Below are 14,002 nucleotides of genomic sequence, written 5' to 3' on the forward strand. Positions count from 1 at the left end.
TTAAAGTTATCCAATGAATTTAATTTTGGACTAATGGGTATCAATTATTATGGGATTAAAGTGTAGAGGCCGGGTAGTTGTTTTAAATTGATGAGGGGCCAATTTAAAACAAATAAAAGATGATAACTACCTAGCAGTTATTTATCATGGGGTCATAGTCCCCAATTGACGTGATTTTTTCATAACCTCTGCATCCCCATCAATAGAGAGTATTTTCAAGAATTCCAAGGAAAATCCCGGATCAATTGGAAGATCATAACCCAAACAAAATCAATTACAATCATAGATCAAGGTACGCTTCTGCTTTCATTTTGTTCTCTTTGATTCAACGTGGATAAATTCATGAAATGATTACAATTGGATTATTAGATCCTTTCAACTCTGGAAATTTGGATTAAAATCTACCAGTTATATGAATTTTATATAATAAGGATGGACAAATTGAACAAAACCTCAAAAAAGGAAAGTACGATCATACTTTAAATGTTAATACGAGTGAACGAACACTCGAGAATTAGATTCTATTCATCTTCTCCATTCTTAAAAAATTCGTTGAACCATTTTAAAGACTTGAAGTCCTCTTGAATAAGTTCAACTATAGAAGCTTTCTTTCAATTGTCTATATCCTTATTTGTAAGCAATTTTTTAAAATTCATTTTTGTATGATAGATTTTTTTTAGTTTTTTTTTTTCCATCAATCAAATGAATTGAATGGACATATAAATTGTCTAACATTTATGTAATTTTTCTAAACTAGCTTTTGTCATTATGCAATTGATGCTCCCTTCAAAGAATTCTCTCAAGAAAAACAAAAATGATTAATGGACTACGGAGCGCCGTCCCATCGGGTAATTTTGTTATCTTGCCCCTTCTACATACTCAATTAAAGCGGGAAGGGGTGGGTTTGGATGGGATCATGGTTATTTATTTATTTATTTATTTTGTTTTTGTTTCTTTTATTTTTTTTATCTGTTTTTATATCGTTAGTTAGTGAATATTATTGCTTTTTTTTTTTCAAGTTGTTAAGTAAAAATCATATTCTCTTTGAAAATGATGATAAAAATTTTCTTTATATCTGATAAAAAAAAACTTAAATTTGAAATAAGCTTTAAAAGGGGCAAGTAGCGAGGGGGACTATATTTTTCGTACCCGTCCCTGTCCTCGCCCCATTCAAAGTGGTGCTCTAGAGTATCAAGTTGAGCGGATTATTTTACCATCCCTAATGATTATGGCCATTAATTCCAAATATAGATGGCGGTGAAGATTAGAAGATGTTGCTTAATTGAGACCTTCGATTTTATTTTGAAAAACAATTTGCAATCCAATCATTATTACAATAATTAAATTTCAATGATGTGACATTGAATCGACAGAATATAAAATCAATTTAATCAAGAAAAATTATATTGGAGAAAAAGATTCAAAATATTTTTTCGTTAAAGATTATTTGAGAAGATCATTTTTTTTATTTAGCTTATTATATTGAATATTCAATGTAACGAGCAGAAGGAAATTGAGGACGAGATTTCATATTTAATTGTTTAAGTGAAGTGATTCTTTAAGCGTAACAATAAATATAATTTATGTAGTCGATTTCAATATATTTAAATGTACTTGTTGCATCATTATCCATAATATATTCAAATATTATTAAACCCATCTGTTTGTGTTCCTTTTCAGGAGTTTTTATAGCAAAGTTTGCTAGATTTGATTTCCAAATTTTGAAATTAAAAAAAATAAAATAAAATGAAATGAAAAAGGGAACGAAAAATTAATCCTATGAATCAGACGGTGGTGTAGCTTGATTAGGATAGGCCTATTATTCATCCAATTATCAAAAAAAAAAAAAAAAGGTTGAACCCCAATCTTTAGTGTTTCCACCGCCCCGTTCCTAAAGCTTTGTGAGGGAGGTAAATCGTGGAATATGCCTCAACAGATAAGGGAACAAGAGTTGCATGTATACTGCGTTTACAAGGAGTTCAATTCCATATCTCAAGAATCGAACTTCCACACTGTGGCTGTCAGTAAGGCGTGAGATAACCTCACTCTCGTCCTTTGCACCACTGAACTATGCCCCGAGGGGCAATTATCACCTATACCCTCAACAAACATATCAAAAAGTTGAAATTGCTCCTCAACAAGCGTCTGTTTCTTTCCCAAATTTGAATTTCAATAAACTGCAAAATAGACTTCACAACAAAATGTCACAAATTGATCTGAATTTTTTTTTTTTTTCTGCAAAATAGACTTCACAACAAAAAATTGATCTGAATTATTTTATTTTTTTTGTCAATCAGTATCTAATATCTATTACAGTATATTAAATAATAAAAAGACCCCACATCATTGGTGAAAAGTCAATTTTTTTTTCGCGAAAAAATAGGACCAGGTAGAGATTTAATTTGCACTTATAGTGTCGTAATCCATAATGTTGTATAAGATTCCAACCATCTAGTTACATTGAATCTAAGCGCATCTAATCATGGTAGATATTGCAATAAAGTGAGTTAACTAACTATTTATCCCCCTATTTGTCTTCCATTAAATCAAAACTCTTTTTTTCCTAAATTCATTTTCAGTTACACATTCACACAATAAAATATTTTACAAGTAAATTCAAAACTTTTTCCTAACTACATATTCTCTAAAAAATCACTCTTCCAAAACTCATTTCTTCCCAAAAACTCCTTTTAATGGAAGACAAACGGACCCTTTTTTTTTTTTTTGATAAGATTGCAATGTATGTCTTCAATATCTATTGTTTGCAGCAAGTTGGTCCCAACCTTAAAACACAGCGTTTAGATCCTCAAAACTTTTATTTTTCTGCAGACATGGTCTTTGTTTGTCCAGTGTTTTGCTTTTTGTTGGAAAGAGAATTCTTTTATATTTTCAATGACAAAGGTGTAGGTTTAAAAATAAAAAAGGTGCAATAAGGAAAAACATAACAAATAGGAAAAAAAATGCTAACTTTTATATGTTACACATGCAATAATGTATCATATGTCCTGCACATATCATTTTAAAAGAATGGATAATTTTCTTATATTGGGATTACTTGTGGAACAATAATAAAAGGGTAAGGACCAAAACGTCTTGATTCAAAGGTAAATCAACACTAAGATTTTTCTTTTTCTTTTTCGAATCTAATTGTATTGAAAATATTGATGGAATTAAATAGTAAATATAAATTTATATATAGTAATGCTATCCGTTACTAATGATATTATATAATGAAATTGTGATTCATTTTAATGTATTCGACAATGAATCAATGATTCACTACTGCTTAGATCGATAATTGACTTGAAAATAAATATTGAATAGTTATTAGTGGATTGAAATTATCATAGAAAATCTTGGAGCCGACTCCTTTTGTATGCTCTAATCATCCTTTGCAAAAACAAATAATTAGTCTACTCATGGAGGGCTGTAAAGGAGAGTTGCAGGCCCTTAATGGGCCTACACTAGTTGGAATCTCATTAATCTCGGGTCTACCCGATAACCACCGTACACACGTGCAAAAGAATTGTGTTATTGGCCAAAATGGCGCAATTGATTGGGTTGGGTTGTTGGGGGTGGGTAGGACTACAAGGGTGTCATCTCAAAGCGGGGCCCACCCGCACGAGTGGTTAGGTATGTTCACTTTATCAGGGTCAAGTCAACCCGCCAAGCGATTTCCCCTTTTACATTTTTTTCCCCTTTTCTTTTTATTTTTATTTTATTTTATTATTATTATTATTTTTTTTTTTGTGGGGAGTTTCTAGTTAGGCACCGACTTACCTTAGTCATTCCCAATTCAATTTAATTTTTAGCAAACTTAATTTGTAGACTCTCAAACACCAAAATAATTATGGATAATTCTATGTGTACATCAATTATGGATAATTCTATGTGTACATCATGAGATGTACACAATGGATTATACCCTCCCACAAAGAGGGGGCCTACATATGGATCTCTTTTCATGGGAGGAGGGTGCAATGATCTCGTTACACTTGATGAAGAATCAAATTCAAAACACCTTATGGATGAGGTAATTTACGAAGGGTTGAGTTCTGCATGGTTAGGGATAGACAATGTGGGTAGGGTCTACACCCAACTCAGTAAGTTCATATTCCACGACAAGAATAAAGTTTCTTATACATTGTTTGCTTGACCTGGAGTTTGACACTCTATTATTTTCAAATGTTTTAAAAAATGGAGTTGGCGGGAAATCGTGTTTTTTTTCAAAAATTGTTCAATGTGATGTCATCACGTGCACAATGTAAAACTTAATGTCCAACTCAATGTACTTGTTAACATGATTCATTTGACAACCATTATTTAAAATAAAATAAATTTATATACTCATTTTTAATCACATTCACACAATAAAATATTTTATAACGCCTAAATTTGTCAAATATAAATGGGACCCCTCGTGCATTGAATCATTATTATGTACACGTGCAACTAATTTACTCTTCTTTTTCAGGGACAAATAAGTGACAGTTCGCAGCATAGATCAAAGTAAAAAACTGGTCCTATTTACCATATGTGGGGTAAGAAACTTGGAAACTTAAATGGAGTTAGTTTCCCCCTGGGTGAAGAACATACATAGAGACGATAGTGAATTTACTTACACTCTTTAATTTTTAAATAAAAAGTTTAAAACATGTATAATTTATAGAAATGGATGATCACAAAACTTGAACCGAAATCTTTTTCTCTAGAATTGAACAATAAAATGAACAAACTTTTTAATTTTTATAATCTCTAATATTGTCCAGCACTTTAAGGTTAATTCTCGACTTAACCTTTTAACTAATGTAGTGCTGCGCTTTAAACTTTCAAATGCGAAATTATAGGTTCTCAAGCTATTTAAAAGTGCGAATTTGAATAAAGTTGCACGTAACTCGATCCTAGAAGGCAAAATTATCAACTCGAGCCCTAGGTCTTTGGTAAATTTTAAAAAAGTTAGGATAATTATATTTACACTACAATTTTTATTTGTTGCAACACAAATTTAATTGCAATAAAGGACTTCAACTTTTGCTCATGGTTGTACTTGTGTCCTCAATTTTTTATCTCATTCTTGTCGTCATCCTTTTATTAATTAGCACATCATATTCCTATTGACGATTTTCATAGAAAAATTGGTTGAGAAGGCAAAAAAAAAAAAACTTATTTGTCTCTCTTATTTTTAAATAAATAAAAATGTAAAAGATATGACCATATATCTCCATTAATTTCAAAGCAAACTAAAACAATATTTGGACGGAAACTGTTATCTAGGATAGTGTGTGCTAATTATTTGAAGGTTAAAGATAAAAATGTGTTTAAGGACATAAGTGAATAATTTTAAAAGTTGGGAACATTCATTACAATTCAATAATGGTGCATCATACAAAAACTGTGGCCTGAATATGATTATTCTGAAAATTATTATGAAAGAATCTGAACCATCTGAGTAGATTAAAAAAAAAAAAAAAAAATTGCAAAATGGTAATTCTCATATTATGATTTAGCTTAAGGTAATTATGTTTACACTACAAATTATATTAGTTGTACTTGATCATGATGTCATCATCAACATTTGTACATTGTAGCACTTATTTTCCTAATTTTTATCATTGATTTTTTATGTCCAACCATCCATTAATTAGTACATCTCAGATTTGATGATCATTTTCGTCAAAACATTGTGGTTGCGTATTTTGAACAAAACAAATTATTTTTCGCATTTTGAATAAATTTTCTTCAAACATACTTTATGGACATAAATTATTATCAGAGATAAGATGGATTATTTAAGAGAGAGAGAAAGAGAGGACAAATGTTGAGGGATAAGTGTTAGAGAAAATAAAGATTGAGGACCTTAAGTACAACCAAAATATGTTTTTGAATACAATTACTATTTAGCTTATCCAATTATTAATATATAATCAATTTTAACCCTAATCAATTAAATTAATTCCTACTAGATTTTATTGATTTTCCAAAAATAAATTGAGAAATCATATTGCTGCAAATATGATGTATAAAAAATAATTTGAACTTATGTGTTTTCTACTATAAGGATTATATCTTTATTTTATGATTTTATAAATTTTGTGAGATTTTTAAAAGGTGCTACTATAACTATATTTTCATTTTAAAATACTATAGTGCTTATATTGTTTATAAAAATATTTGATAATATTTCATATTGTTAAAAAGTAAAAATAAATTTAAATTACTATTAATGGTAATAATAGTAATAATGCAAAAGGGCGTCATTATAATCAATGTCCAATTAAATCACTTTTATTTGTCAAACATTAAAATACTGATTTTGAAACATACAACAATTTTGAAATTAAAAGTTCACCAAACACTTGATTAATTTTTTCTTCTATACAACAAAACTCGATTCTTTTAAAATTACACCAATACCAAATCAAGTCTTACTGCATGTTTGGTTCTGATTTTCATCCTAGAAATTCATTTTTTTTAACCGTTACTTTCTTAAATCATCCGTCATTTCTGACTTCTTCTTTTACAGGTGGGATCCACTTTTATCTCTAATGGTCAAAAAATCAATTCTCATAATCACTACCGAACAAAATGTAAAACGGAAGTAACATGAAAATAGCTTGTGATTTCAAAGTCCATAAAGCCTATATTGATAGCTTCTATAATGCGTAGAAATCTCAATTCACATTTTATTAAATAAGTTGAAGACTCGGACAATTTAGGCTTCACATTTAGATTATTAAGGCGCTGTTCTCTTTGTCGTTTTTAAGTCGTTTTCTTTTTTCGATTTTTGAAAACAATGAAAATGTGTTCTTTTTTCCATTTTCAAAAACGAGTTTTCAAAAACAAAAAAAAAAAAAAATTCTGAGGAAAACCCAAAACGTTAAGTTTGACGTTTTGGGCGTTTTCTTCACAAAAATAGAAAAGAAATGAAAACGCGGAAAACAGGCGGCACTTTCTTTAGACTCTTCCATCTCTCTTCTCTCTTTGTTGCACCTTCTCTTTCTCCTCTCTTTTGTCGGCGCTGGCGTGGGGAGGCGACGAAGGATATGCGTCGATGCCGACGTCAGCGTGGGGTGTCACGACGTCGCCTCCCCACGCTGTGACCCATTCATCGCAAGGCTACCGGCTGGGCTCGTCTCTATCTCTTTCTTCGGCGATGGTTAAGGTTTGCGGAAGCGAAGGTTGCAGCAGCGCGCTCTTCGACGTCGGCTGCAGTTCGTCCTCTTTTCACTCTTCGCAGTTGGGTTTTTTTTTCTTTTTTTTTTTATCTGATGGCAGTTGATGGTAGTGGTGGTGTTGGTGTTGATTTGTTTGATGGTGGTGGTAATGGTCGACGATGGTGATGTGGTAGCTGAATTTGTTGAATTAATCTTCACTGTGATGATATGTTTGATGAATTGAATTGATGTGGTTCTTCTTTCTTCTTTGTTCTCTGCGTATCCCCCCTATGCTGTCAATTTTCTTCTTGTGTGGTGGCAGCGACAATGGCAATTTTTGATGGTTCATGGTGGTAATGGTGGTGGCAGTGGCTGATTTTGGTTGATGGGTGGTGGTGTTGGTGTTGATTTTGGCAGTGGTTGGTAGTGGTGACTGGTGGTGGTGGTGTTGATTTTGGCAGTGGTTGGCAATGGTGACTGGTGGTGGCGTTGTGGTTGATGGGTGGTGGTGTTGGTGTTGGTGTTGATTTTGGTAGTGGTTGGCAATGGTGACTGGTGGTGGCGTTGTGGTGGTATTGATTTTGGTCGGCTTTGTGGTGGTGTTGTGTCGGTTTTTTCAACAAAATATTATAAAAAATTATCTTGAAAATTTCAAAGCAAACACGTTTTTCATTTTTGTGTTTTATGAAACAGTTTTGCAAAATAACAAAAAGAACGAATTTTCAACAATTTCAAAACAGGCCCTGAAAACACAGAACACAAAATGAATTTAAAACTCAAAACTACAAAACCGAAACACACAGAGAATATGGCCTAAATAATAGTGCTAAACTCAAGTCTCTATATAGAGTAAATTTAACCAATAATCACTGAACTTTACACTTGATTACTACTTGCTCACTCATCTTTCACATATTACTGAATGCTCACTCATCTTTTCATATAATTACTCATTCACCACTCGTCTCTTCAAATAATTGGGCTACTTTTACGGCAAATTTTCGACAACTTCCGACCACAAAGAATGTCGAATTTTGATACCGTTGGAAAGCCCACGATGTCCTTTTCAATTACCACCCAAAATCTCATTATAACTCCAAGGGATTCGATAGAAAAATTGCCTTAAAAGTCGCCCAAAAATTCTGAAAATCTGCCCAGATTTTCAGATTTTTTGGACGACTTTTAAGGCAATTTTTCGGCAACTTTCGACCATCAAAACTATCTAATTTTGATACCATTGGAAAGCCCACAATGTCCTCTTCAATTACCACCCAAAATTTTCCGATAACTCCAAAGGATTCGGTCGGAATAAACCCACAAAGTCAGCATCCCGAACTTTGTCCAGATTTTCGCCTTTTCAAGATGCTGACTTTGTGGGTTTATTCCGACCGAATCCTTTGGAGTTATTGGGAAATTTTGGGTGGTAATTGAAGAAGACGTTGTGGGCTTTCCAATGGTATCAAAATTAGATAGTTTTGATGGTCGAAAGTTGCCGAAAATTTGCCTTAAAAGTCGCCTAAAAAATTTGAAAATCTGGGCAGATTTTCAGAATTTTTGGACGACTTTTAAGGCAATTTTTCGATCGAATCCCTTGGAGTTATAATGAGATTTTGGGTGGTAATTGAAGAGGACATCGTGGGCTTTCCAACGGTATCAAAACTCGACATTCTTTGTCGTCGGAAGTTGTCGAAAATTTGTCGTAAAAGTAGTCCAATTATTTGAAGAGACGAGTGGTGAATGAGTAATTATATGAAAAGATGAGTGAGCATTCAGTAATATGTGAAAGATAAGTGAGCAAGTAGTAATCAAGTGTAAAGTTCGGTGATTATTGGTTAAATTTACTCTCTCTATATATAAAAGCAGCTCATTGGCCAAAGGGCTTTAATTAAAATGATGTTTTCCTCTACGAGCCACCTGCTTAAGGTAAACATAATAGCTTGAGAAAATAAAAATAAGAAGCTCCTTTTAATCAGGATTCAGATACATACCTTCACAAAGGCAGACATCTGATTCCAGTAGAGAGAGATATAGAGAGAATCACCATGTCTGACTTGGAGTTTGTTCTCTTTCTTCTAAGTTTGGCTCTTATTATCCTTAACCTCTATAGAAGAAAACAAAATTGCTCTTTGAATCTTCCACCAGGCAACATGGGTTGGCCTTTTCTTGGTGAAACCATTGCTTATTTGAGGCCATATACTGCTACTACAATAGGAAAATTCATGGAGGAACATATTTCCAGGTAAATAATTCATTAATCCTCATAAACCCTGCAAAAAAGTATATAAATTCAAAAACTGACATTCGAATTCTGATTATAGATATGGAAAAATCTACAAATCCCATTTATTTGGCGAGCCAACCATAGTATCGGCTGATGCAGGGCTGAATAGATTCATTCTACAGAATGAAGGCAAATTGTTTGAATGCAGTTATCCCAGAAGCATTGGAGGAATTCTTGGGAAATGGTCTATGCTTGTTTTAGTTGGTGACATGCATAGAGATATGAGGACTATTTCTCTCAATTTCTTGAGCAATGCCAGGCTCAGAACTCATCTTCTAAAGGAAGTTGAAAAGCACACTTTGGTGGTTTTGGATTCCTGGATTGAGAATTCCATCATCTTTGCACAGGATGAAGCCAAAAAGGTACGGAAAATGACTCGTTTGAGAGTATCAATCTTTGAATCGACTGTTCATTTTAGCTTTTGATGGATTTTTTTCCCCTTTCTTTGCAGTTTACATTCAATTTGATGGCTGAACACATAATGAGTTTGAAGCCTGGAAAACCAGAGACTGAGCAGTTGAAAAAAGAGTACATAACATTCATGAAAGGAGTGGTTTCTGCTCCTTTGAATCTTCCTGGAACTGCTTATAGAAAGGCTCTAAAGGTAAAATTACTTATTTTAAACTAATTATTTGGTCAAATTTTGATTACTTTCGCGTTTTCTGTGTACAGTCTCGATCAATAATCCTTAAATTTATCGAGCAAAAAATGGAGGAACGGGTGAAGAAAAAGACAGAAGATAATGATCAAAATGAATTACTGGGATGGGTTCTGAAGAATTCCAATCTTTCAAAGGAGCAAGTTCTTGATTTGGTGCTGAGTTTATTATTTGCTGGCCATGAAACCTCATCTGTGGCAATAGCTTTGTGCATTTACTTCTTGCAAGGGTGTCCCACTGCTGTCCGGCAATTAGAAGTAAATAATTAACAGATCTTTGCTTGATTATGTGTAGTTCCAATCCTGTTATTAATTATGTACTTTTTCCCGTTTATGTGACTTCAGGAAGAGCATATAGAAATATCTAAAGCAAAGAGGGAATTAGGGGAGACAGAATTGAGCTGGGATGATTATAAAAAAATGGAATTTACACAATGTGTAATGTTTCTACCTTTCCCTTCAATTTAATACTTTTAGCCATCCTTAAAAGCAACTTACTTTTTTCAAGTATAAGTTACTTTTAAGCAGAAATTAAATATTTTATAAGCATAATTTATTGACAGGTTATTAGTGAGACATTAAGGCTTGGGAATGTGGTGAGATTTCTTCACAGAAAAGCAATAAAAAATGTAAGATATAAAGGTATGATTCTTGACTTGTAAAATAAATATTTTATATGGCAAAAGCATAAAATAATTAACTAAAATGATTTATTATTGTTTTTATTATAAAAAAGGTTATGACATTCCATGTGGATGGAAAGTATTGCCAGTGATTGCAGCCGTGCATTTAGATCCTTCACTTTTTGACCAACCTTGGCACTTCAATCCATGGAGATGGTTGCAGGTTCGTCCCTTTATCTCTTCAAACCCCAACATTTTTGCTTTGACTCAATCTTCTGTTTTTCTCTTTCATATTCAATTAGGGTAATGCAATAAATGAATTATATTATACCTTTCTTCCGTCAAACCCAAAAAAGGAAAATCGAACTCTAATATCATATTAAAATTTTCTAGTCTTTATGGTTAAAACCATGTTAAATATACTTTATGTCGAATTGTGGGTAAATTAATAAGACTTTTGTATGAATAGCCATGAAATGTACAAAATATCATAGTAGACGATAAGAAGTCCAAAAGAGGCTCTCAAGTTCAAAATAGCAATGACTTACTATTCTTGAAGTTGGGTCAATTCTGGTCTGATAGTATGTAAAGCTGTTCATTGCATTCTTGGATTGTTAAATACCTAAATGACAGTTGTCCAGACTTTATAATTCTAAAATAAAAAGCTTTAATTGGAAAAGGGGTATAGAAAGAGATGCTAACCCACCAATCCCCAAAGTAATTATGAACAAACAATTATTTAAGATAGAAGATTTAATAATATTTGACACATACATTATCTTCAACATATAATGGTTTAAAGTGGTAATATCATGTACAATGAACATCACATGGTCGTCACTTCTCAATAAGAAAGATTATAATGTCTTAGCATATGATTCCCATTTTTCGGATAAAATGCATTATGAAATAGTAATTTTTTGAAGAATGTATAGTTAAAAAGTAAGAATTTTTTTTTGAAATACGTGTATAATTATAGAAGAATGTGTAGTTGAAAATAAATTTTAAAAGAATACATTTTTTAACAAGGGCTTTGTAAAGACCACTCTTAGGTAGTGTTTGATAGCCATTGAAATTCCATGGAAAATGGAATTTCAATTCCATCTTCCATTTTAACATTGTTTGATACCCTTTTTTTTTTTTTTTACCTAGAATTGAATTTTATCTCTAATATCAGTAAATTTTATTTCTTTAATTGATAATTTTCATTTCATGTAAAACAAAGTCAAATGAATATCAAAAACACTTTTATTTCAACATTTTTTACGTGAAAAATTATACCAATCAAACACAATAATTTACAATTTTCAGTAAAATAATTTTTAGCCAATTTAATTTTCTGGAATTAATTTTCTAGATAATTTAATTTTATCTTTACAATTAAACGGAGCTTAAGGTAAATGTAACCAAAGATGTTGATTTTAAATTGGTCATATAATCTAGAAACTTTCCAACGACTTAAAAAATTGAATAGAATATCAAGTACAAACTACAAAGAATCCTATGTAGGAGTACAAGAAATTCATATGGAACATCAAACTTTAGTCAAATACTTAAAATAAACTTATAAAAAAATGAATAGTGGCAACTGGGCCCATTTTATGAACTGTCTTGATCAATCAACAGATGTTTGCTAGCCCGTACAGATTAAAATATTTGTGAGTTGAGATGAAAATCTTTCCACCACTCGCATATTAAAATTTTCTAGTCTTTATGGTTAAAACCATGTTAAATATACTTTATGTCGAATTGTATAGTGTCGGGTAAATTAATAAGACTTTTGTATGAATAGCCATGAAATGTACAAAATATCATAGTAGACGATAAGAAGTCCAAAAGAGGCTCTCAAGTTCAAAATAGCAATGACTTACTATTCTTGAAGTTGGGTCAATTCTGGTCTGAGAGTATGTAAAGCTGTCCATTGCATTCTTGGATTGTTAAATACCTAAATGACAGTTGTCCAGACTTTATAATTCTAAAATAAAAAGCTTTAATTGGAAAAGGGGTATAGAAAGAGATGCTAACCCACCAATCCCCAAAGTAATTATGAACAAACAATTATTTAAGATAGAAGATTTAATAATATTTGACACATACATTATCTTCAACATATAATGGTTTAAAGTGGTAATATCATGTACAATGAACATCACATGGTCGTCACTTCTCAATAAGAAAGATTATAGCTCCCTATTGAATAAATCTCGATGAAGCATCTCTCTTGCATTGATCGAAAATGTCGAGTAAAGGAATTTCTTTATTGAAATTGGGGTTCACCTCCACGGAATATAAATTATATGCTATATTGAACATAATAGAATAGCTAATAGTTCTTTCCAAAGTCTTTCTCCCAGGTGGGGTTTTACTTGTAGATATCATTAGAATTAGACGGAATAATCGAGAAATATAATCATGTGCTTGTTCTTTAATTAAGTAAAATGGTGTCACTTGCCTCCTTTCTAGGAATTATGGTAACACATTGAATAACCACAGAAAGTCTCGTTGTGGGTGCAGAATAATACTCGCGGAAGTCAAAATGCGACAACAGCTAGCAATAACTTCATGCCATTTGGTGGAGGACCACGACTTTGCGCAGGGACAGAGCTGGCCAAACTGGAGATGGCTGTATTCATACACTATCTAGTCCTCAATTTCCGTTGGGAGTTAGCCGATACGGACGAAGCGTTAGCATTTCCATTTGTCGATTTTCCCAAAGGCTTACCCATTAGAGTTCAACGTCATGCTTTATAATTGGGGTAAAAAGTCGCCCATGAAATTTAGAAAACGAAATGTGTGATTGATAAATGGAGCAAAATCATGTTTTTCGATTTCGAAAATGAAATTTTCTTGGATTCTTCTTCGACCGTATGGTGGAACGTCTTTTGGCTCACGTGAGGGAGAAAGACATTTGCAACAAGTTATATTAGGACCACATATATCTATATCTATATATTCTCATTCTTATGTGTAAAATTTACCCTTTTCGTTGATTTTGTAAGTGGAATGCACAAGTAATTATTCTTATGCAATGTGATTTTGTATCAATGTTTTGGTACTTTTTTTTTTTTTCTCCATATAATTTAGTATTAGAATGTTTAGAATTGAGACTAATGAGAGAACTTATACTATTATAAAAGCAATAAGAAAGAACAGCTTGGCATATTGTTGTGGTAAGTTTCATAGCCAAAATAAAATACCGAAGTGGTGAGAGTTTCATTTACGTTCAATTGACAAAGTCGTGTTTAACTAATAGTCTAATACCTAGGCCCCGTTTGGTAGAGATTTTG

The 14,002-nt window shown here is 32.2% G+C and overlaps 1 protein-coding gene across 1 annotated transcript; it reads left to right on the forward strand.

The window, feature by feature from the left end:
- The first annotated feature begins 9,031 nt into the window (after positions 1–9,031).
- Positions 9,032–13,760, forward strand: LOC111380525 (cytochrome P450 90B1-like). The gene is made up of 8 exons (XM_023004114.1): positions 9,032–9,393; positions 9,473–9,797; positions 9,887–10,039; positions 10,108–10,350; positions 10,438–10,530; positions 10,656–10,734; positions 10,829–10,938; positions 13,230–13,760. The coding sequence occupies exons 1-8, from the start codon at positions 9,197–9,199 to the stop codon at positions 13,464–13,466; spliced, it is 1,437 nt and encodes a 478-aa protein (XP_022859882.1). The 5' UTR covers positions 9,032–9,196; the 3' UTR covers positions 13,467–13,760.
- Positions 13,761–14,002: the final 242 nt, after the last annotated feature.

The sequence above is a fragment of the Olea europaea genome, unplaced genomic scaffold, assembly GCF_002742605.1.
Source record: "Olea europaea var. sylvestris unplaced genomic scaffold, O_europaea_v1 scaffold2159, whole genome shotgun sequence".
Lineage (NCBI taxonomy): Eukaryota > Viridiplantae > Streptophyta > Magnoliopsida > Lamiales > Oleaceae > Olea > Olea europaea.